This window comes from Hippopotamus amphibius, chromosome 3 (genome assembly GCF_030028045.1).
Source record: "Hippopotamus amphibius kiboko isolate mHipAmp2 chromosome 3, mHipAmp2.hap2, whole genome shotgun sequence".
Classification (NCBI taxonomy): Eukaryota; Metazoa; Chordata; class Mammalia; order Artiodactyla; family Hippopotamidae; genus Hippopotamus; species Hippopotamus amphibius.
Window position 1 is genome coordinate 168,661,565 of NC_080188.1, and position 25,713 is coordinate 168,687,277.

At 40.3% G+C, this 25,713-nt stretch overlaps 1 protein-coding gene across 1 annotated transcript; it reads left to right on the top strand.

Moving 5' to 3' along the window:
- The first annotated feature begins 224 nt into the window (after positions 1–224).
- On the top strand, positions 225–1,892 carry ZNF648 (zinc finger protein 648). Its single transcript, XM_057726827.1, has one exon. It carries the CDS (start codon positions 225–227, stop codon positions 1,890–1,892), a length of 1,668 nt encoding a protein of 555 aa, XP_057582810.1.
- The last annotated feature ends 23,821 nt before the right edge of the window (positions 1,893–25,713 follow it).

The following is a 25,713-nucleotide window of genomic DNA, read 5'->3' on the forward strand; positions in this document are numbered from 1 at the left end:
GGATGACTGTGGAGTTTGCAGCACCACCCAGCTCCTCTTTCGCCTGTGAGGGGCAGCAGTGTGGTTGGCACGGCTACCAGCTGGACACAGATCTGTAGTAAGAACTCAGTCCCCATGGCCGTGAAGGTGATTAAGCGCATTCTTTGTGATTTTCCTTTTTGCAGGTATCCTGAGCCAAGGAAAAGTCTGTCTCGGAGAAGCAGGGATTAGAAGGGGCTGCACGTATGGCACAGGTGGACCTCCAGGATGGGTGGGGTGAGGCATCTCCTCTCTGCAGCTATCATCCCCGGATGCTGAGCATGAACTTGGAGAGGGAGGGTGAGGACCGTGGAGAGGCAGGAGACCAAGGGGGTATTGGTGACCCTGATCAGCAGCGTCATCCAAGGAGCAGCTCCCAAGGGACTCAGGACAATCCTGAATTTCGGAGGCAGCACCCGCCCCGCAGGAAGGAAGAGAAATTCTCTGACTCCTTTAGTGCCGGGGGTGTGGGGAAGAAACCCATGGCAATGCCTGGGAAGAAGGCCAGCTGGGAAAGAGATGAGTCAAAGATCACCCGGACCCAGGACTCCCCCAGAGCAAGCACGACTCCCAGTGCCCTCCCCAGGGGCCTCTCACACAAATGGTTCTGTCGGACACAAACTCCTAGGGACCCATTACCTGCTGGCAATGATGGAGACTCGAGGGCAAACCCAGACTCCGCCCTGGATGTCCCATCCAACTTCCCTGGTTCTGGAAGGTATTTCTGTGCACAGACAGGTGTAGACAAATACCCAGACAGCTCCTCTCCAGCGTGTGTCCCCAGGGTGGGGGGCAGTTGGGACTCCTCCACGCAGGAGACACAAACACTAGCCCAGGGGTCTGCCACCCCGGCCAGCCTGGCAGCGGAGGCGCTGGCCAACGTGCGGAAGGGCTGTGAGAATCAGAACCCGGCGGGCGCGGCGGAGGGCAGGCAGGGGGAGGCGCGTCCCTACAAGTGCCTGCGGGGCGGGCGGGCCTTCCAGAAGCCACCAGGCGCCAAGCCTTACGCGTGCGAGCTGTGCGGGAAGGCATACTCCCACCGGGGCACGCTCCAGCAGCATCAGAGCCTGCACACGGGCAAACGGCCCTACCGGTGCCCCTTCTGCGACAAAGCCTACACCTGGTCCTCGGACCACCGCAAGCACATCCGCACGCACACGGGCGAGAAACCCTACCCGTGCCCCGACTGTGGCAAGGCCTTCGTGCGCTCCTCCGACCTGCGCAAACACCAGCGCAACATGCACAGCAACGACAAGCCCTTTCCGTGCGCCGAGTGCGGCCTGACCTTCAACAAGCCGCTGTCGCTGCTGCGCCACCAGCGAACGCACCTGGGCGAGAAGCCTTTCCGCTGCCCGACCTGCGACCGGGAGTTCGCGGTAGCCAGTCGGATGATGGAGCATCAGCGCGTGCACTCGGGAGAGCGGCCCTTTCCCTGCCCCACCTGCGGCAAGTGCTTCACCAAATCCTCCAACCTGATCGAGCACCAGACGCTGCACACCGGCCAGAGGCCCTTCAAGTGTGCCGACTGCGGCGTGGCCTTCGCGCAGCCCTCGCGCCTGGCGCGCCACCAGCGCATCCACACGGGCGAGAGGCCCTTTCCTTGCGCGCAGTGCGGCCAGGCCTTTGCGCGCGCCTCCACCCTGAAGCGGCACCAACAGATCCACTCCGGGGAGAAGGGTTTCCTCTGCGCCGAGTGCGGCAGGGCTTTCCGTATTGCCTCGGAGCTGGGCCAGCACATTCGGATACACAACGGGGAGAGGCCCTACCAGTGTGAAGACTGCGGCCAGGCCTTCACCCGGTCCAATCACCTCCAACGACACAGAGCCAAGCACCGCAGCTGCAAGAAGGAGCCCGTCCCCTCCTCTGATGAGTGAGGGCTCCATCGGCTGACTCTCAGGGAAGGTGAAGACACAAAGGGACCTTGGATTCACTGAGGAAAAAGACTAGCCCGTCCTGCCCTCAAAACTATATGCAAATGCTGAGAAGGCATCCGGCTGGCCCTCTCTAGAGAAAGGTACTTTTCTGGTTTTACGTGAATAAAAGAATCCCCAGAAGTGGTCTCCGTGAGGGAATCTTCTAAAGCAACAAATACCTGGGGGTAACTCAAAGCTCAGCATTTGACTTTCTTAAGGAAATGAATTTACCCTGGGGAATGTCTTTATGAGTCCTGACTTTGAATTAGAGAAGGCCTTTATCTTTAAGAGAGGGGCGTTTATGTCCTATGTTTAGGACGTAAACAGTTATCCTAGAAGTCCAGAACAGCCTTAGCACCTGAAAAAGAAGCCTGCTCCTCTTGGCAGTAGAGCTTAATAACTGGAGATGACCTGAGTCTCGCCCACAGAATTCACAGGTGCCTCCTCTCTGGCTACCTCTTCTCCTATTTCCACCCTGGGAGCTTGAATCACATGCTATATTTACAGAGGAATCTGCCCATTTACAGAGATACATACAAAATTTCCCCCTGTGCGCCTGACCGTGGTTCAGGAAACCTTTCAGGTTCATTTAAACTTGCCAGGATCATGAGTTCCAATTTGAAGTAAATCAGGTTCCCCTTGCCCAAGTGCCAATCAACTTGTATTTCCTCATCATTAAAACTAGATTTGAAAACCTACATGACTCACAGTTATTCTCTAAGGTTAATTGAAATTTGCATTCCTCACAGCCTTTCTTAAAGACGTATTTACACATACATTGATTTTTGTATAGCGGAAAGTCAGTAGTTCTTAGCTCTGGACCTCAACTGGGGAGAACCCATGACTTCACGGAGTTCCGTTGATGCACAGGGGGAAAGAACACTTCTAATCTCACCAAAGTTAAAGCAGATGCTCCACAGACAGGTATTGTGCTCTCCTTTTGAGGATATCTTTAGTATAGCCCTAAAATCACCACCAAAACCTGCCAAATTTGACTTTCTCTTGGATTTCACCTGATTCGGACCCAGGGAGTGACTGCTAGTGTTCTTGATACATGGAGGCCAGAGAGAAGTGCTATACATGCCTTCTTTGACATGCCTTCTTTGTCATGTCTTGTTTAACAAAGGTAACCTCAGAGCTCTGACTGCATGCCTGGAGGTTTTGTGTGTTGACTCCCTTAAACGCATCTGCATGTCCAAATGACAGAGTCAGCCAGTTCTAGGTCTGGCACAGGAGCCAGTGATTGGGTTCCTAGTCCAGCTCCATATTTACCAGTGATATGATCTTGAATTCAGCTTCTGCATCAGAATTGGCAAAACAGGAATGATAATAACAGAGTAATAAATGTGCACATCATCCTCCCAGGAGAAGAACTTTGAATTCAAAAGCATTAGACTGATAGAAAAGTTGTAAGAATCAGCCATAACCTTGTGACTATGAGGAGAGTAAAGGCTTATATACTTTTTTTTCTGGGTAATCAATGAAATATTTGAAAACTGAAGTTAATATTCCTTTTCTTTGTGTTTTCTCTTTCTCTTAAGCTGCTTGTTAGTAGAGTTTCTCCTAGTTAAGATTTTTGGTTTGGCCTGTAATTTCTTAAGGTGCTTGTTCCCCAAACCAGTTCATAGGGTGGCTGTATGGAAATCACCTGGGATGTTTGTTAACTATACAAACTTGCTGAATCCTGGCCTTGAATATCGGTACAGGTCTGTAGTGCGTCTTGCAATCTAATGTTTAAAGCTTCTCGTGTGTTATGTTGCACAGCTAAGTTGGGACCACTGGTATAATTAATAAACTGGTGATGCTTAAATTTTATTATTTAGCAAACAGATAATAGAGGAATAAGAAATGGGCAATATGGATGAGATCACAATAGAATTAGACTAAAAATAGGCACAAACTACTAGAACATCTCCTGACTTGGCTATGGTGGACTCAAACTAGCAAGCAGCTTTTGAAGTGTTACATAAGTTCATTTCTGCAAGCTAAATACAGCATCTAGGTGTGGCTTTCAGGTGGTTATACTTTTGCGGAGAGAGTGAGCTAATAGGCCAACTAGATTAGCTTGTGCTGGATACCTTTGGAGCTGTATACTGTGTTTCTGGAATACAAGGGAATAGAATATACTGGATATTATATAATATACTGAAGAGAATTTCATTAATCCTTCAGTGCTTGTTACATAAAGAAATCACATTTTTTTTTTTTAAAGGAAAGTTGTCCCAGTCTTTTCTCACATCAGCTGCAAGGGTCATGCTGAGTAGGTATTGCGGGGAGAAAGCAATCCTGTTGCCATAGTCACAGGACCACTCCATAATGCACAAGTAGAAGGCAGCAATACATGGAGTGGCCAACAGAGAAATCAAGCAGCCGCAAGTTGGCTTGGCACACGTTCTGCCCAATAGTCTGTCCCTCCAAATTAGAGGCAGTTGAATCCTCTATTTGCAGAAGAATCAATGCTAGAATACTGGCTCAGATTGTTGCCCCCAAGTGATGCTGAGCTACTTTTCTGGTTTTCTATACACCACAGCCCCTCATATCTTATACCCCTGGTATGTAATTTAAAGTTGGAGCAGGGCGCTCTTTGTGATAGAAGAAATTTAAAGCTTCTCTCTGAACTAGTGCTGTTTCCACAGTTTAGTTTGCCAAAGTTAATTTGGATATACCCAGTAAAAGTGTTCATTTTTAAGTTTTCATTTAATAAAATTTCTCCTAATGTATTCACCAGTCTCCAGTTACCGTAGTCCACTTCCTTTGGAAAATAATGAGTTGGTGCTTACATGCTATTCAGTGTGCCAGGAACTGTTTTAAGTGTTTCTCATGTATTAACTATTTCATTTTTAAAGTAAACCTTTCTATTCTAGTCTATTCTTTTTTTTAAGATACTCTCATGGTCCATTTCTTAAAATTAATTAATTGATTGATTTATATTTTTGGCTGCATTGGGTCTTCATTCCTGCAAGCAGGCTTTCTAATCTTCATTGTGGTGCGAGGGCTTCTCATTGCGTTGGCTTCTCTTGTTGCAGAGCACAGGCTCTAGGCACCCGAGCTTCAGAAGTTGCGGCTCATGGGCCCAGTAGTTGTTGCTTGTGGGCTCTAGAGCACAGGCTCAGTAGTTGTGGTGCACAGGCTTAGTTGCTCCGTGGCATGTGGAATTTTTCAGGACCAGGGATCGAACCCGTGTCCCCTGCATTGACAGGCAGATTCTTAACCACTCTGCCACCTGGGAAGTCCAATTCTATTCTATTCTTAAGATGAAGAAATCAAGAGACAAAAAGGTTTTATTTCCCAAGATATAATAGCTAGAAGGTAGCATAATAATGATTTGACATCCTGGCTCCAGAGACTGTGTTCTCAACCACAGAGCTAACTGCTTCTGTTTGGTATAGAGGAATACCCTGAAATTCTTGATGACATGCATTTTCAAAGTTGGTGTTCATAAATTCAAGAGAAGGTAAATGTTGAAACACAGCACAGCAGAAGCCATGGTGTGACTCAAGAAAGAAGACCTGCCAATTACTTAAGAATGGGTCTGGGAGAGCCTGGGTTGCCAGCTGTTAATCATTAATTCCTTGGAAAAACTGTCAGTAAACTGGCCAGAGGGAAGGAATTGGATTTGAAGGAATGAAAGTTCCTTGAAGATCTACCATTACTTCATTTCATTGAGGAAAGAAACATTCTGTACCTATGCTGAACACAGAAAAATACACCAGCAATGAATCTTGGCACTCAACATTTACACAACATTTTATAAACAAGAAGCATGCACACTGAACAGCTATAGTACCCCCAATGTGAACATAATAGATCACCCAGGAATTCCAGCTAGGCCTTAAAAAATCTTACTTGGAAGGAAATTCTGTGTAAAGCATCAATTTGATTGCTAAAATACTCAAGCAGATGTCATCACTAGACTCAGCACTAGACTGTGAACTACAAACTCAATGACCCATGAAAATATTGCCAGTGATAGAATGACTCAGTGTTTCATCACAACAGAAAAGGGTATCTTTAAAGTTGAGAGGGAAGCTCATATTTTATATCAACTGCCCTCTTTCCATTCTGTACAAAACCATGCCAGTATAATTAACATTTTTCCCCTATGGCTGGATAATATTTTTAAATCTTCCTCTTCCTTGTTTTCTTCTCAAGTTGGCTCAGAGTTTCACTGACTTGTCTCAGGAGTGTCAGACTCTCAGTAGATTGGCTCAATAAATGAATGGGGTGTGTATAAAACATAAGCTATGATTAAGATTTAAAGAAAAACAGGAGGGAAACAAGGATTCTATCTGATAGTTCAGATGAAATCAAGGACAAGTGGGAACAATAGATTAAATGAGAAGATGCCTGAGATTTCAAAGGTGGAGTCATTTAGGTTTGATGGCAGGTTAAGAACAGCTGCTATTTAGTGAACAATTTTTAGGGGTCAGACACTACATCCATTATCCCAGTTAATCCTGGGGACAATCTGTCATGGGAGACCCTTGAGAAATATGCCCACGTGGGGTCTGCAACAATCTTTCTTCCCAGGAAAGCAGGTGAGATAAATAGATCTTAGCTATTGTCTATTATTGTTAAGCAAGGGTCACTACATCACTAGAGTCTGTGTGCCCCTTCCAAGGACTAGGTTGTATACCTGCAACAAGGAGAATGTGCAGCAAATCCCGTCTTTTGATTTAGAAATCATGCTTGCTTACGTTTTTACTTTCCATCATTGTGGTGGTTTCAAAAAATATACCCACATAAGTGTCCATCAACAGGTGAATGGGTAAAGAAGATGTGGTATATGTATACTATGGAATATTATTTCAGCCATGACAGTGAAGGAGATCCTGCAACAACATGGGTGGACATGTTAAGAACATTATGCTAAGTGAGATAAGTCAGACAGAGAGAGACAAACACTGTATATGTGGAATCCGCAATGTACACTTTATTTTATTTTTTCTTTCTTTTTCTTCTTTTTTTTTGACTGTACCACACGGCATGTGGGATCTTAGTTCCCTGACCAGGGATCGAAGCTGCCACCCCTGCATTGGAAGCACAGAGTCTAAACCACCAAACCACCAAAGAAGTCCCTGCAATGTACACTTTAAATGTCTTACAATTTTCTACATCAATTATACCTCCATAAACTAAAATTTTAAAAAAGAATTTAAAAATTGTAATAAAAATATGCCTACAATTCTTTGAAACTCTTCTCTTCAAGTAGAGCCTAATATTTCCTCCTCTGTGTGGGCTGGACTCAGTGACTCAGTTCTAATGAATAGAATAAAGTGGAAATGTTAGTGCACAACTTCTAAGGCTAGATCGTAAAACCCACCCCCATCACTCACTCTGGGGGAAACCAGTTACCATGCCATGAATAGCCTCACAGAAGAACGCGTGTGGCGAGGAACTGAAATCTGCTAACAGCCACATCAGTGAGCTAGTAGGGGATCCTCTAGCCCCAGTCGAGAGTTCAAATGACTGCAGACCTGCCCACTGCTTGACTGAAACCTCATGAGAGACCTGCAGCCAGAACCATCCAGCTAAGCAGTTCCCAAATTCCTGGCTCTTGGAAACTGTGTAAAATAATCAATACTTGTTGTTTTAAGATGCTAAGTTTCGATTTGCAATTTGTGATGCAGTGATAGGTCTCAAACAATAGAGAACAACTTGCCCCCAGTGAATAAGAGAACAGTCACTAGATGTCACCATGAGCCCTGAATTCTGCCTTAAGCAAATTGACAGAGGTGTTGGAAAGCATCTCTGTTTCCTGTCATCCCTCCCCGCAGTGGTCACTGTTAAGGTTGGCAAAAGCGCAACTGGTGTACATCTCTGTCATAGGCCCCATTGCCAAGTGGGCTGTCCTAGCTCTACGGCCCAGCAAGAGAGAACCTCTGGGAAGGGGGCAGAGTGCTGTGCATAGTATCTGGACTCGAGCACCACATCTGATAGAGAATGCTAGGAAGAAAACCCTTTTGCTTGCCCTCTTTTTTGGAATATTGCAATTCCTAATCCATGGGGGTAAGTGAATCAATGCATGGTCTTCCCCAGAAAGAGGAGAAATATCTAATTCTCTACAATGTAGAATACAATCCTATGAAGGAAGTATTATCCCCATTTTGCAGATAAGGAAACAAAGGAGTGCAAAGGTTAAGCAACACATCCAAGGTCACAGAGCTAGTCAGCACAGAACCAGAACACCAAGTCAGATCTGCGGAGCTGGGCTGCCTCCACCTTGGAGTAGGGAGGATATGGGAACCAAGGCTTAGCCCCAGGTTTCTCCCTGGGCTCACCGGGCAGAATCAGTGTTCCTTCCACTATAACCACTGACTCTTATTCCTAATATCTTTTTGTTTCCACTTCCCTGCCCTAGGCCTTCTGTAAATACCACAGCTAGCCTTTCCCCATTTCTCTTTCTTACTCTCACTTTCAAACCCCTATCTCCAAGGAATAAGCGGGTTAATGAGGAAGGGGAGTTTAAGAAGATGTGGACACATGTATGGGCAACGGAAGCTCCTTCTGGGTCATCCTCAGCTCATGTTTCTGGGAGGCAAGTGACATGAAATATCTAGGTACCTAAAGCTTTTCCATTTGGAGACTGCAGAGATCTGTCTTAAAAACGGGATTTTAGGGGGAGGTACAAACTGTTGGTGTAAGATAGGTTCAAGGATGGATTATACAACACTAGGAATATAGCCGATATTTTATAATAACTGTAAATGGAAAGTAACCTTTAAAAATTGTATAAAAAATCAAAAAAATTTTACAGAGGGATTTTTTCGACATCAGTGGAAGGAGATGTTTGGGAGAAGCTCCCTCCTGGTGCTCCTCAAATCATAACACATACATCTGGGAATTGACATGTAATGATTCTATGTCAGTCTGGAACATCTGTAACTCTAAACAGACAACGTAAACGTATAGTTAGTGTGCATCTTGTCTTCCTCCCAATCATGTTGCCTGGATGTCTGTATTAGTTTCCTGTGGCTGCTGTAACAAAGCCACACCCTTAGTGGCTTCAAACAGCAGAATCTATTTTCTCTGTATTCTGGAAGCCAGAAGTCTGAAGTTAGAGCTAAAATCAAGGTGTCAGTAGGGTTGATCTCTCTCCTGAGGCTTTAGGGGAGAGTCCATTCCTTCTCTTTTCCGGCTTCTGGGCCTGCTGGCTTCCTTGGTTTGTGGCTGCATCATACCAATTTCTGTCTCCAGAGTCACAATGTCTTCTTTTCTATCAAATCTTCATCTGCCTCTCTTTATAAGGATACTATAATGGCATTAAGGGCCTACCTGGATAATCCAGGAAATCTCCCCATCTCAAAATCCTTAATCACATCTGCAAAGACCCTTTTTCCTCTAAAGGTAACATGTACAGGCTCCATGTGATATCTTTACATTATTCAGCTTACTACACTAACGCACAATAAGTAGTATCAGGGTTCTCCTTACAACTATGAATATTATGTGGTAAACACTCTTCTTACTTAAGGTAGCTGAAAGGTCAGTGGAAGTATAATTTTCCTGTCACTTAAACAAAGAAATTTCAGATCTACAGCGGACCATAGAGATCACTTATTTTGCAAGTGAGAAAGCTGCAAAGTACACAGCTTTTAGTGGCAGTCCAGAGTTCTTTTCATTCTACCAGATCCTCCTTTTCATTTTTGTGTGAAGTTTGATCTTTTTATCTTAATTTCACTAACAGTCATAACTTTAATTAACTCTATTAATTTCAGAAGTTATGGTAGATTTAAATAAAATACTTAAAATAGATATCAGGAATGAAAACTTTTACATCTTTTTATACTAATAATATTGCCCTAATTTTAGAATTGCTTCAATTCTCAATCTATAGCTGTTTCTGTCTTCTAAGAGCCATTCATAATTCCAATTTCCATCTCAATGAAATGATCTACCTAAGCTTTCAAGTTATTCCGTCACCATTATTCCTTATTTTAACTTGTTTTCTACCATCATCACTTATTATCTGGGTAAATAAAAAAGAAAAAAGTTTTCAATTTTAGCATGAAATTTTCCAAATTCTTCTCCTTCCATCAAATTTCAAAGGATCTTAAAACATAGTTACATCATGCAAAAGAGATTACTGCCAATATAATCACAAATGTAAAAGAAAGAATTTATTAGAGGCATATTAAAGATGATGCTTTTGTAATGTTACACCAGTCCTGAAAAGAGGTGGTAAAGAACTAAAGATGAAACTAGAGTGATGAGTCTGGAAGTCACTCCCTAAACCTTTTAAAGCAGTTCTGAACCTTTTCTTTTTTTTTCTTTTAACTTTTTCTTTTTTTGTTTTTTACAATAAACTGCATATATTTAGAGTGTACAGTTTGGTATCCCAATCTCCCAATTCATTCCGCCCCCCCAACCCTCCCCGCTTTCCCCACTTGGTGTCCATATGTTTGTTCTCTACATCTGTGTCTCTATTTCTGCCTTGCAAACCGGTTGATTTGTACCATTTTTCTATAGTCCACATATATGTGTTAATATACAATATTTGTTTTTCTCTTTCTGACTCACTTCACTCTGTATGACAGTCTCTAGGTCCATCCATGTCTCTACAAATGTCCAAGTTTCATTGCTTTTTACAGCTGAGTAATATTCCATTGTATGTATGTACCACATCTTCTTTATCCATTCCTCTGTTGATGGGCATTTAGGTTGCTTCCATGTCCTGCCTATTGTAAACAGTGATGCAATGAACATTGGAGTGCATGTGTCTTTTTGAATTATGGTGTTCTCTGGGTATATGCCCAGTAGTGGGATTGCTGGGTCATATGGTAGTTCTATTTTTAGTTTTGCAAGGAACCTCCATACTGTTCTCCATGGTGGCTGTATCAATTTACATTCCCATCAGCAATGTAAGAGCGTTCCTTTTTCTCCACACCCTCTTCAGCATTTACTGTGTGTAGATTTTCTGATGATGCCCATTCTAACCAGTGTGAGGTGATACCTCATTGTAGTTTTGATTTGCATTTCTCTAATAATTAGTGATGTTGAGCAGCTTTTCATGTGCCTCTTGGCGATCCATATGTCTTATTTGGAGAAATGCCTATTTAGGTCTTCTGCCCATTTTTGGATTGGGTTGCTAGTATTTTTGATATTGAGCTGGATGAACTGTTTATATATTTTGGAGATTAATCCTTTGTCTGTTGATTTGTTTGCAAATATTTTCTTCCATTCTGAGGGTTGTCTTTTCATCTTGCTTATAGTTTCCTTTGCTGTGCAGAGCTTTGAAGCTTCATTAGGTCCCACTTATTATTTTTGTTTTTATTTCCATTACTCTAGGAGGTGGATCAAAAAAGATCTTACTGTTATTTACGTCAAAGTGTGTTCTTCCTATGTTTTCCTCTAGGAGTTTTATAGTGTCTGGCCTTACATTTAGGTCTTTAATCCATTTTGAGTTTATTTTTGTGTATGGTGTTAGGAAGTGTTCTAATTTCATTCTTTTACATGTAGCTGTCCAGTTTTCCCAGCACCACTTATTGAAGAGGCTGCCTTTTCTCCATTGTATATCCTTGCCTCCTTTGTCATAGATTAGTTGACCATAGTTTATCTCTGGGCTTTCTAACCTGTTCTATTGATCTATATTTCTGTTTTTGTGCCAGTACCATGCTGTCTTGATCACTGTGGCCTTGTAGTACAGCCTGAAGTCAGGAAGCCTGATTCCACCAACTCCGTCTTTCCTTCTCAAGATTGCTTTGGCTATTGGGGGTCTTTTGCATTTCCATACAAATCGTAAAATTTCTTGTTCTAGTTCTGTGAAAAATGCCATTGGTAATTTGATAGGGATTGCATTGAATCTGTAAATTGCTTTCAGTAATATAGTCATTTTCACAATGTTGATTCTTCCAATCCAAGAACATGGTATGTCCCTCCATCTGTTTGTGTCTTCTTTGGTTTCTTTCATTAGTGTCTTATAGTTTTCTGAGTACAGGTCTTTTACCTCCTTGGTTAGGTTTATTCCTAGGTATTTTATACTTTTGTTGCAATGGTGAATGGGATTGTTTCCTTCATTTCTCTTTCTGATCTTTCATTGTTGGTGTATAGAAATGCAAGAGATTTCTGTGTGTTAATTTTGTATCCTGCAACTTTACCAAATTCATTGATTAGCTCGAGTAGTTTTCTGGTGGCATCTTTAGGATTTTCTATGTATAGTATCATGTCATCTGTAAACAGTGACAGTTTTACTTCTTCTTTTCCAATTTGGATTCCTTTTATTTCTTTTTCTTCTCCGATTGCTGTGGCAAGGACTTCCAAAACTATGTTGAATAGTAGTGGTGAGGGTGGACATCCTTGTCTTGTTCTTGATCTTAGAGGGAATGCTTGCAGTTTTTCACCATTGAGAATGATGTTTGCTGTGGGTTTGTCATATATGGCCTTTATTATGTTGAGGTAGGTTCCCTCTATGCCCACCTTCTGGAGAGTTTTTATCATATATGGGTGTTGAATTTTGTCAAAAGTTTTTTCTGCATCTATTGAGATGATCATGTGGTTTTTATCCTTCAATTTGTTAATATGGTGTATCACATTGATTGATTTGCTTATGTTGAAGAATCCTTGCATTCCAGGGATAAACCCCACTTGATCATGGTGTATGATCCTTTTAATATGTTGTTGGATTCTGTTGGCTAGTATTTTGTTGAGGATTTTTGCATCGAAATTCATCAGTGATATTGGTCTGTGGTTTTCTTTTTTTGTAGTATCTTTGTCTGGTTTTGGTATCAGGGTGATGGTGGCTTCATAAAATGAGTTTGGGATTGTTCCTTCCTCTGCAATGTTTTGGAAGAGTTTGAGAAGGATGGGTGTTAGCTCTTCTCTAAATGTTTCATAAAATTCACCTGTGAATCCATCTGGTCCTGGACTTTTGTTTGTTGGGAGATTTTTAATCACAGTTTCAATTTCATTACTTGTGGTTGGTCTGTTCATATTTTCTATGTCTTCCTGATTCAGTCTTGGAAGTTTATACTTTTCTAAGAATCTGTCCATTTCATCCAGGTTGTCCATTTTATTGGCATATAGTTGCTTGTAGTAATCTCTTATGGTGCTTTTTATTTCTGCAGTGTCTGTTGTAACTTCTCCTGTTTCATTTCTAATTTTATGGATTTGAGTCCTCTCCCTCTTTTTCTTGATGAGACTTGCTAGAGGTTTATCAATTTTATTTGTCTTCTCAAAGAACCAGCTTTTAGTTTTATTGATTTTTGCTATTGTTTTCTTTGTTTCTATTTCATTTATTTCTGCTCTGATCTTTATGATTTCTCTTGTCTAGTCACTTTGGGTGTTGTTTGCTCTTCTTTCTCTAGTTTCTTTAGGTGTAAGGTTAGATTGTTTATTTGGGATTTTTCTTGTTTCTTGAGGTAGGATTGTATTGCTATAAACTTCCCTCTGAGAACTGCCTTTGCTGCATCCCATAGGTTTTGGATCGTTGTGTTTTCATTGTCATTTGTCTCTGGGAATTTTTGGATTTCCTCTTTGATTTCTTTAGTGATCTCTTGGTTATTTAGTAGCGTATTGTTTAGCCTCTATGTGTTTGTGTTTTTTACAGTTTTTTTCCTGTAATTGATTTCTAATCTCATAGCACTGTGGTCAGAGAAGATGCTTGATACAATTTCAATTTTCTTGAATTTACCAAGGCTTGATTTATGACCCAAAATGTGATCTATCCTGGAGGATGTTCCATGTGCATGTGAGAAGAATGTGTAATCTGCTGTTTTTGGATGTAATGTCCTATAGATATCAATTAAATCAAGCTGATTTATTATATCATTTAAAGCTTGTGTTTCCTTATTAATTTTCTGTCTGGATGATCTGTCCATTGGTGTAAGTGGGGTGTTAAAGTCTCCCACTATGATTGTGTTACTGCCGATTTCCTCTTTCATAGTTGTGAGCATTTGCCTTAGGTATTGAGGTGCTCCTATATTGGGTGCATATGTATTTATAATTGTTATCTCTTCTTCTTGGATTGATCCCTCAATCTTTATGTAGTGTCCTTGTCTCTTGTAACATTTTTTATTTTAAAGTCTATTTTATCTGATATGAGTATTGCTACTCTAGCTTTCTTTTGATTTCCATTTGCATGGAATATCTTTTTCCATCCCCTCACTTTCAGTCTGAATGTGTCCCTAGGTCTGAAGTGGGTCTCTTGTAGACAGCATATATATGGGTCTTGTTTTTGTATCCCTTCAGCCAGTCTGTGTCTTTTGGTTGGTGCATTTAGTCCATTTACATTCAAGGTGATTATCGATACGTATGTTCCTAATACCATTTTCTTAATTGTTTTGTTTTTGTTTCTGTAGGTCCTTTTCTTCTCTTATGTTTCCTGCTTAGAGAAGTTCCTTTAACATTTGTTGTAGGGCTGATTTGGTGGTGCTGAATTCTCTTAGCTGTTGCTTGTCTGGAAAGCTTTTGATTTCTCTCTTGAATCTGAATGAGATCCTTGCTGGGTAGAGTATTCTTGGCTGTAGGTTCTTCTCTGTCATCACTTGAAATATATAATGCCACTCCCTTCTGGCTTGTAGAGTTGCGCTGAGAAATCAGCTGTTAACCTGATGGGGGTTCCCTTGTATGTTATTTGTTGTTTCTCCCTTGTTGCTTTTAATAACTTTTCTCTGTCTTTAATTTTTGTCAATTTGACTACTATGTGTCTTGGCGTGTTTCTCCTTGGGTTTATCCTGCCTGGGACTCTCTGTGCTTCCTGAACTTGGGTAGCTATTTCCTTTCCCATGTTAAGGAAGTTTTCAACTAGAATCTCTTCCAATATTTTCTCAGGCCCTTTCTCTCTCTCTTCTCCTTCTGGGACCCCTATAATGCGAATGTTGACGAGTTTAACATTGTCCCAGAGGTCTCTTAGGCTGTCTTCAGTTCTTTTCATTCTTTTTTCTTTTCTGCATCAGTGATTATCACCATTCTGTCTTCCAGCTCACTTATTCGCCCTTCTGCCTCAGTTAATCTGCTATTGGTTCCTTCTAGTGTATTTTTCATTTCACTTATTGTGTTGTATATCTCTGTTTGTTTGTTCTTTAATTCTTCTAGGTCTTTGGTAAACTTTTCTTGCAACTTTTCGATCTTTGCATCCAGTCTTTTTTCAAAGTCCTGGATCATCTTCACCATCACTATTCTGAATTCTTTTTCTGAAAGAGTGCCTTTCTCCTCTTCATTTAGTTGTTTTTCTGGTGTTTTATCTTGTCCCTTCATCTGGTACAAAGTCTTTTGCCTTTTCATTTTCTCTGTCTTTCTGTGGCTGTGATTTTCAGTTCCACAAGATGAAATACTGCTGATACTGCTTGATACTGCTGTCTGCCCTCTTGTGGAGGAAGCTGTCTAGGAGGCTCGTGGGTACTTCATGATGGGAGGGACTGATGGTGGATTGGGCTGGCTGGGTGGAGCTCAGTAAAACTTTAATCTGATTTGGTGGGTGGAGCTCAGTGACACTCTAATCTGCTTGTCTGCCTAGGGGTGGGGCTGTGTTCCCACCCTGGTGGTCGTTTGGCCTGAGGCGACCCAGCACTGGAGCTTACAGGCTCTTTGGTGGAGCTAATGGTGGACTCTGGAAGGGCTCATGCCAATGAGCACTTCTCAGAACCCCTGCTGCCAGTGCCCCTGTCTCCTTGGTGAGCCACAGCTGCCCCCCAATTCTGCAGGCAACCCTCCAACACCAGCAGGTAGGTCTGGTTCAGTCTCCTATGCGGTCACTGCTCCTTCCCCCTGGGTCCTGGTGAGCACACTTTTTTGTGTGGCCTCCAAGAGTGGAGTCTCCATTTCCCCCAGTCCTTTGGAGGTCCTGCAATCAAATCCCGCTGGCTTTCAAAGTCTGATTCTCTGGGGATTCCTCCTCCCGTTGCTGGACTTCCAGGTTAGGAAGCCTGACATGGGGCTCAGAACCCTCAGGACTTCTGCGGTATAACTGTTCTCCAGCTTGTGAGTCACCCACCCAGCATTTATGGGATTTGATTTTAACGCAATTGTGCCCCTCCTACCATCTTACTGAGGCTTCTCCTTTGTCTCTGGATGTGGGGTGGTTTTTTTGGTGAGTTCCAGTGTCTTTCTGTCGATGATTGTTAAGCAGTTAGTTGTAATTCCGGTGCTCTTGCAAGAGGGAGTGAGCGCATGTCCTCCTACTCCACCATCTTGATTGTTCTCTCTGAACCTTTTCTTGAATCACAGGCTCTTGGAGAATCCAATGAAATATATGGATCCTACCCAAAAAATCTACATTACTGATGTTTTGTGTTATGATTTCAGAGTCACAGACCTGGTAAATCTCATCAACTGGCCTGGAATTAAGAATCACTGGGGGCTTCCCTGGTGGTGCAGTGGTTACGAAAACACCTGCCAATGCAGGGGACATGGATTCAATCCATGGTCTGGGAAGATTTCCACATGCCTCGGAGCAACTAAGCCCATGCACCACAACTACTGAGCCTGTGCTCTAGACCCTGCAAGCCGTAACTACTGAGCCCATGTGCCTTAACTACTGAAGCTGCATGCCTAGAGTGCATACTCCACAACAAGAGAAACCTCCACTCTCCGCAACTAGAGAAAGCCCGTGTACAGCAATGAAAACCCAACACAGCCAATAAATAAATAAATAAATTAATTAATTAATTAATTAAAAAAAAGAGAATCTCTGTTAAATTCCTCTTCCAAATATGTGTCCAGCACCAAAACCCAGGAACTTAAGTCAGTTACAATAGGAAAGGGCTACAACAGAAGTGCAAGGTAACCCTCATCATAGTTTATCTTTTAGGGGATTTTAAAAAAGGAAAATCAAACAGAAGATGACTAGGACAATTCATACTTCAAAGGGAAAAATGGATTTCTTCAAATGCTGAAATGAATTTATTATTAATATGGTAAAGTAGTCCTGTTCTCTCTTATAAAGGCAACAATTATTCTTGTAATATGTAAAATGGCATATGTAGTTTGAAAAAGGTACAAGTTCACCTAACTAAAGTATTGTCATAGTTTAAGAAAAACAATTTTTTTTGGAAAAAAGATGCAACAATTAATGACAACAATGAAACCAAATTACTAGTGTACTGTAGCAAAGAGGCTACCTTTGCATTCTGATCTGCATGTAAACCTGCACAGGGGTTACAACTGTGGAAAACTCCAATAAGGGCTAGTCCTTCAAGAAGCTAGAAGCAGAGCACCAAAGTATAAAAAGAGCCAGAGGCTTCTCAATAAGGAGTCTGCCAACTGAAAAATTCATTTAGTTCTGTCATTAAAAACAGTGTTATCGACACCTGTAAATACCTACTTCTTTACTCCTGCTAGAAATGACTATGGCATTCCTAAGAGGAAAAAATACCCCCACATACTTAGATTTACTTTAAGCCATCCATGAGGACGCAGGGTCTGGGAAAAAAAACCTAAACTAAGTTAATGACTGTATTAGAAAGCTTGCAAAATTAAATTTATTTATTTATTTGTTTATTCATTTGTTTATTGGCTGAGTTGGGTCTTTGCTGCTGTGTGCGGGCTTTCCCCAGTTGTGGCGAGCAGGGGCTAGTCTTTGTTGCAGTGTGTGGGCTTCTCATTGAGGTGGCTTCTCTTGTCGTGGAGCGTGGGCTCTAGGCATGTGGGCTTCAGTAGTTGCAGCACATGGGCTCAATAGTTGTGGCTTGTGGGCTCTAGAGCACGGGCTCAGTAGTTGTGGTGTCCGGGCTTAGTTGCTCCGTGGCATGTGGGATCTTCCCGGACCAGGGCTCGAACACATGTCCCCTACATTGGCAGGCAGATTTTTAATCACTGGGCCACCAGAGAAGTCCCACAAAATTAGATCTTAATGGAGATAAAAAGAAAAGGTAATAATAAACTTAACAGTCCCAGCCACTAGGTTTCCTCTGCTTCAGGACTTCACCGTGTTTCCTCAGGGTGCCTGCCTCAATGAAAGAATGGCCACAGGAAGCACAGGAGTGTGGTTTCTCTCCTGCATGAATCTGATGATGGCCTTGCAGGGATTCCAGCCAGGGAAGGTCCCTCCACATTCAACACAGTAGAAGGGGTGCCCTCCATAGTGTCTTTGTTGGTGTCTTTTTAACCTGACCAGCTGTACAAAGACCATACCACGTTCTTGGCACTTCATGGCTTGTCCTGCCAGTAGATCACCTTATGTTTCCATTGAAGGTTTGACTCACAGAACCCCTTACAGCAAGCAGGACAGATAGATGTATAGTCTGGAGCCTTTCTTTCCTGTTTTTCTACCGTCTGAACTGTTCTGGTTCAGGTGCACGGTGGACCAGGGATTTCTCAGGGTACCATTTCCACAGCCATTTTTGAGCGCTCCATCCAGTGCATGTTCTACAGGTGCTTCCACACATCTGCTGTGTAGATGAAACCTTTATGATATTCAGGGCACTTCTGTGTCCCATCCCTAGAGTGAAATAATTTGTGCATGCATAGATTGGCAGCCCAGAAGAATTCCTTGCTACAGATGGGGCAGCAGTGGGAACATTCCTCTAAATGGTTCTGCTTATGTTTCTGAAGTCCTGTAAGCTCCTGAAAAGCTGTCTCACAGTTCTTAGGTTGATCAGAGCAATCTTCTTCAGAGAGTGACTCTAGGTCTTCATCTTCAAGTGAGGCAATAAGGATATTTCCATCATCCCCAGTGGGCTCTCCCTGAAGCTCTTCTGAGTGCCCAGAGGAATATGTTTCCAGGTCTTCATCTTTACACTGTGTGTCAAAGTGGGTACTAGAAGTGACAGAGTCCAGAGGTGGTTTTGCTCTGTGAGTGGTAGTAAGTTTCATAGGTATCCTCGTCTTCACACTTAAGTTATACTAGGAGCTCTTGTTTACCTGAAAGACTCCCCAAGATATAGTCAGCTCTGGAGGGTAGCAAGCACACTTCTTGAACTTCCAGATGGAGGCTGGATTTCTTTCCTTAGTTTATTGAAGTGTAGTTGGTTTACAATGTTGTGTTGGTTTCAGGTGTACAGCAGAGTGATTCTCTCATATATATATATTTTTGTTTTACAAATTCTTTTCCATTATAGGTTATTACAAGGTGTTGAATATAGTTCCCGGTGCTATATAGTAGGGCCTCGTTTATTTTATTACATAGTAGTGTGTATCTGTTAATCCCAAGCTCCTAATTTATCCCTCCTCTTTGGTAACCATAAGTTTGTTTTCTATGTCTGTGAGTGGGTTTCTGTTTTGCAAATAAGTTCATTTTTTTAAGATTCCACATATAAACGATGTTATATGATATATCTTTCTCTGTCTGACTTACTTCACTTAGTATGATAATCTCTAGGTCCATCCATGTTGCTGCAAATGGCATTATTTCATTCTTTTTTATGGCTGAGTACTATTCTCTGTATATACATACCACATCTTCTTTATCCATTCATCTGTTAGTGGGCACTTAGTTTACTTCCGTGTCTTGGCTATTGTAAATAGTGCTGTAGTGAACATAGGGATGCATGTATCTTTTTGAATTAGAGTATTCTCCAGATATATGCCCAAGAGTGGGATTGCCAGATCATATGGTAACTCTATTTTTAGTTTTTAAAAATATATATTTAAAATTTATTTATTTATTTACTGATTTATTTACTTATTTATCTATCTATCTTATTTTGGCCATGCTGTGCAGCATGTGGGATTTTAGATCCCCAAGCACGGATCAAATCTGTGACCCCGGAGGTGGAAGTGCAAAGTCCTAACCACTGGACTGCCAGGGAAATCCCTACTTTTAGTTTTTTAAGACAACTCCATACTGTCCTTCATGGTGACTGCACCAATTTACATTCCCATAAGCCGTGTAAGAGGGTTCCTGGAGGCTGAATTTCTGATGTATCTTCACCAGCTCAGGCTGGTTTCATCTGAAGATGACTTCTCTGTGATCTGGACATCTTCTGACTGCTATGCTTCCTCTATACCCATCCTTGGGCCACTGGGCTAATTATTTGGTTTTAGATTTTTGTTGAGGTTCTGGTCCTTTGATCTTACATACTTCCTAAGCAGATATTCTAAACAGATATAGCTTCATTTTAGTTTTTCAAACATTCTAAGGGGGAAAAAAAAAAGAAAAGTTTTATTCATAGAATTAGTTAAAATTTACTCTAGGAACTATAAAGTTATTTGTTTTTCTAACCAGTTAAACAGTTTTTTTAAAATAATTTATTTAATTGGCTTTCTTTTTAGTTGCAGTGAGTAGGGGCTACTCTTCGCTATGGTGCACAGGCTCTTCATTGCCGTGACTTCTCTTGTTGCAGAGCATGGGCTCTAGGCTCGTGGGCTTCAGTAGTTGCAGCACTTGGGCTCAATAGTTGTGGCGCATTGGCTTAGTTGCTCCATGGCATGTGGGATCTTCCTGCAGCAGGGATCGAACCCGTGTCACCTGCATTGACAGGCAGATTCTCAACCACTGCACCACCTAGGAAGCCCAGTTAAACAGTTTTTAATTCTAAAATGAATTAGAACAATAGTTGCCTGATGTTTTAGTCAGGATGGTACTCTGAGTTTATACTTTAATTACCACTCCCAAAATACATGGCAATGAGTGATAAATAAAATATAGTAAAAGAAAAAAATTAAAATGTAGCTATACTCAAAAGCAAGGTACAAATCCTCATGTGCCATAACTGAATAGAAACAAAATTCAGCGATTAAGACTTAAGGTGTATAGTTGTTGGATTCTGGGTGAGAGAATTGGCAAAAGTGTAATTCTCAAAGTGTAAATGAAATAAAAATGAAGCTGCTCTGGAAGAATATGTGATCACAGCCTGTGAGATGGCTTATGTAAAGCTGTATACCTGGAATAGTAGGTAGAAGCAGATAAAGCCACTAACCCAAAATATGATCAAGATAGGGGAAAATTAATAATCTAGAAAACAGAAAAAAATCACCCTGAGAAGTTGGGTCTTTGAAAACATTAAAAGAGAAAGCACTAGCAAGATGGGCAAAGGGAAAAGGAAGGAGAGCACAAAAATATTAGAACTGAAAAAAGAAGGCAAAATTACATTTCAGTAGGAAGCTTAAAAACTAGAATAGAATAAATACCTTGAAAAATTAAACTGATGCCCATATATTTAAAAACCTACACGAAATGGAAAAATTTCAGGGAGGAATATAAATCATCAAAATTGTCTGAAGAAGATAAAAAATAAAGTAATAACTTCTAAAATTTTATATATTATTTGAAGTCTTACTCTCTTTCCCTCAATCTAAGAAAAAAAAGAGATTTTAGGCTTATGTGGCTTTACACTAAATTTACTAAATCTTCAAAGAATACCTAATCCTTTTCTAATGCAAGTCATCCTAGAGAATAAAAGAGAAAAGGCCAATTTATATCAAGACTGGATTAGGATAATACAAAGAAAGAAAAGTATGGCCAAATCACACTTATAAATACAAATCCAAAAATCCTAAATAAATATTAGGAAATCAAATCCAGCAGGAAAAAAGAAAATCCAAAAGCCAAAAAACAAACAATGAAACAAAACAAACACATTTTAACTAGAAGGGTTTTTAATCCCCCAAAATGAAAAGTTGTTTCCGCATCAAGAAATTTTATTGAAGTAACTGACCACATTAATTAAACAAAAAGAAACATAGGATCATCTCAACAGATGTGATAGAAAATATATTCAATAAAATTCATTAGGTATTCATGATAAAAACTCATAAAAACTACAAAATAGAGAGATACTTTTTTTAGAGTTCCTTGAAAACAGAGCTTCAGACAAGGACCAAAGTATTGAGTACTTTATTTGGGAGGTGATTCCAGGCAGCAGCAGTGAGGTCACAGAGAGAATGAAATAAGTAAGGAAGGTAAGCCAATATAAATGTGTTATTAATACCACTGTTATAAGCAACAACATCTCAATACCACTGAGACCCCTAGAAGCACAGGAAAAATCGTCGATCAGAGGAAGAAAAGACTAGAGACTAGGACATCCATCTGTGAGCTCCCATTCACCATTGATTCAGGGGTAACCTCTAGCCTAGCCCTTCTAGGTAGTATCCCCACACAAGGACTGAGTGGGCTCCTATAGTTTTTGAAAAGGCCTACTATTGCAGAGAAGGCCATTGGGGAAAACTAAAAACAAAACAAAACAAAAACAAACCCCAGAGACATATGGCATATGCTTGAGGTGAGATACTGTTAGCTTGAGTCAACAATATTCGCTATAGGTGCAGCTGAACTATAGTGAACTTTGCTGGGTACCAAAAATGTCTGCTACCTAACAAGAAGCTATAACCAACATCATAATGGTGAAACTCTTTAAACTCAGGAACAAGGCAAGGATGCCTCTCATTATGACTATTACTATTCAACACTATTTGAGGATCCATGTGATGCTATAAATTAAGAAAAAAGTATAAAAGTTTGAAAGAAAGGCAGAACTGTCTTTGTAGACGATACATCTGTCTAAAAAAAAAAAATGACAGACAAGCCATTGGAACTAAACACAAGATTAGCATATTAAAATCAATGGATTTCTATACACCAGCAATAATCAATTTCAAAATATTAAAAAAAGGGATTCAAATTAGCAATGATCTGTAGGAATAAAATCCAATAAAATATGAGCAGGACTCGTGGAGACAATTATAAAATGTTATCGAAGAGTATAACATAGGACCTGATTGAATACAAGATAGATTCAGATTCATGCTTATGGATGGAAGGACTCAATATAATAAAGATTAAGTTATCTATAACTTAATCCATAAAGTCGATGTACCTCCAATAAAAACCTTAATATGAATGTTTTAAGGACCTTGAAAAACTGATTCGAAAACGTATGTGGAAAAGTTAAAGGCCCACGAACAGCCAAAACAAATTGGTGGTGGTGGGGGGGGGGGGGCGGTGATAAAAACAAACAAGAGGAGGAGCAGCCTGAAGAGTTAGTAAGACATACGACACAGCAAGTCATTTTAGAGGAATTGTCAGTTTTATATTGAGGTAAGGATAGATAAATAGATTAATAGAACAGAATAGAGAGCCCAGGAAAAGATCCAAGCATGTGTAGGCTCTTAGTATATGATACAGCAGGTATTTATTACAAATCAGTGGCAAAAGGACAAGTTATTCAGTAATGGTGTTGGGATAACCAGATATACATATAGAAAAAAATAAATTTCTTCTTTACAATATAAATGATGAAATGCCTAAATGTGAAAAACAAATGTTAAAACTGTAAGAAGTAAATGTAAGGTATCTTTACAGCACAAGAGAGTTTTTTTTTTTTTTAACAAGACAGCAAAAGGAATCATAAAGGAAAATGGGTAGAATTAGACTACATTAAAACTTTAAAGATCTGTAAAACAAAGGGTAGCATAAGTAAATATAAAAGACAAGTGACACTTTGGAAGAACATTTATGACTCGTGACTATAAATAACTCAGATGAATCAATAAAAAGACTCAAAAGATTATTAAAGAGCTCTAAAAGAAGAAACTTGAACTACCAAGGGAAAGATGCTCAATCTCATGAGTAATCAAGGAAAGGCAAAATAAAATGCAATTTCATTTCTTGTCCATTAGATTGGCAAAATTTAAGAAAATCTAACAACCTCTTTATATGATTCAGTGAGAACACAATATCACTTATATAGTATTCCTGCCAAAAATACATAACCTAATCTAATCATGTGTAACTCATCAAGCAAATCCAAATTTAGGAACAGGAAACAAAATGACTGGTTTGTACTCTTTTTTTTAAATATAAATTTGTTTGTTTATTTATTTTATTTATTGGCTGTGTTGGGTCTTCATTGCTGCACACGGGCTTTCTCTAGTTGCTGAGAGCAGGGGCTACTCTTCGTTGTGGTGCGTGAGCTCCTCATTGTAGTGGCTTCTCTTGTTGTGGAGCACAGACTCTAGGTGCATGGACTTCAATAGTTGCGGCACATGGGCTCAATAATTGTGGCTCACGGGCTCTGGGGCACAGGCTCAATAGTTGTGGCACACGGGCTTAGTTGCTCCATGGCATGTGGAATCTTCCCAGAGCAGGGCTTGAACTCGTGTCCCCTGCATTGGCAGGTGGATTCTTAACCACTGTGCCACCTAGGAAGTCCTGTACTCTTCAAATATGTCAATATCACAAAAAAGAAAGAATGTCTAAGGAACTGTTCTAGATTAAAGGAGACTAAAGAGAAATGACAACTAAAGGCAACATGTGTGCTGGGTCAGAAAAAATTACTAAAAAGGACTAAATTGGGAGAATTGGTGAAATATTACAGTTCTTTATCAATGTTGAGTTTACTGAATTTGATTATTGTATCACAGTTACGTAAGAGAATGTCTTTGTTCTTGGGAGGTACATGTGGGAGTACTTGGGACTAACAGGTCATACTTTCTGCAACTTATTCTTAAATGGCTCAGGAAAAAATTATGGAAATAAAATATAAATGCATATGAAGGGAAGGAGGGGAGGGAGGAAAGAAGGGAGAGAGATAGAGAAAGAAAGTAAATGTAGCAAAGTATTAATAATCAGTGGATCTAGGTGAAGCTTATCCAGGTCATTGTGACATTCTGGCAACTTTTCTCCTGGTTTGAAAATTTTTTCAAAATAAAATGTTTAAAGCATCTGTTCATATCAAGTACTAGTAAGGTTGTAGGAAAATAGGAATTTTCACACTTTGCTAGAAAGAATGAAAATTAGCACAATTCTTTGGAGAGTAATATAATAATAATAATGTATTATATTGTAGATACATAATAATATGTGATAATAATATGATAGTGATATAAGTAAAGACAAACATGTTTATATACTGTACCCCAGCAATTCAAATGGGATGTGGGAAGAAAATAATAGAACTTTGTATTTATTTATTTTATCTTTTAAGAAAAAATTTTACATTTTACAGTGGATATTGTATATTAGTATGATAGGGCATTTATATAATTTATAAATAAATATAGAAATGTTGGGGATAGGCAGTTAAATATTTTCTTGATAGGGAAGCCTGATGAACAAAGTGGGAGACTACTGCTCTTAAGAAATTCAAATATGCATGAGGAGATATATATATACACACACGCACCGAAAAATTATTTGTAGTGGCAAAAATCTGACTGTCCATCAGTAAGAGAAAAGATCAACTGTGCTTTATTCATATGGTGGGGTACTAAAGAGCAGTTAAAGTGAATAAAACAGAGCTATAAGTATCTACACAAGTAGGTTTAGAAAATGTTGAGTGAAAAAAGGAAGTTGCAAAACAAATAAATACACAGTACTATTATGTACAGATATTTAAATCTGTCCTAAAAGCAAAGGCGCTACCTAGACAACAAGTTTCCAGTGCTTGCCTTTGGGAGGAATAGAGGAGACAAGCACCAAAAGAGATTACACGGAGCTTAAACTTAAATTGTAAAGTTTTATGTCTTTGCCCCTTTCCCTCCAAACAGAGATTAAGAGATCTGAAGAAAATACTACTAAATGTTAATTTTGGTTAGTTCTGGGTAGCAGATATGTGGGTGTTTGCTCTTTTATTCTTTGAACTTTCTTGTACCTTTTGCTCTGTTCCAAAAGCAAATCCTGAAAGTTTTTCATTTCTCTGATGAATTACAAGACCCATACAGGAGGCACTTGACAAGTAAAACCTGTTCCAACAGGTCTGCATATATCTCAGCTTCTGAACATACTGAAGCAACTTTAAATCAGAGCGTCTGAAAAAAATACTTATCAACAGAAAACTAACGTTTCTTATTTCGTAATATGCATTCCTAATTTTATGGAAATGTCAGTCTAGTAAGGAGTATATAGAGCCACAGGTGATGCCTTGTTGAACCCAAATATTCTGCAGTGATAAGTCATTGGCTATTA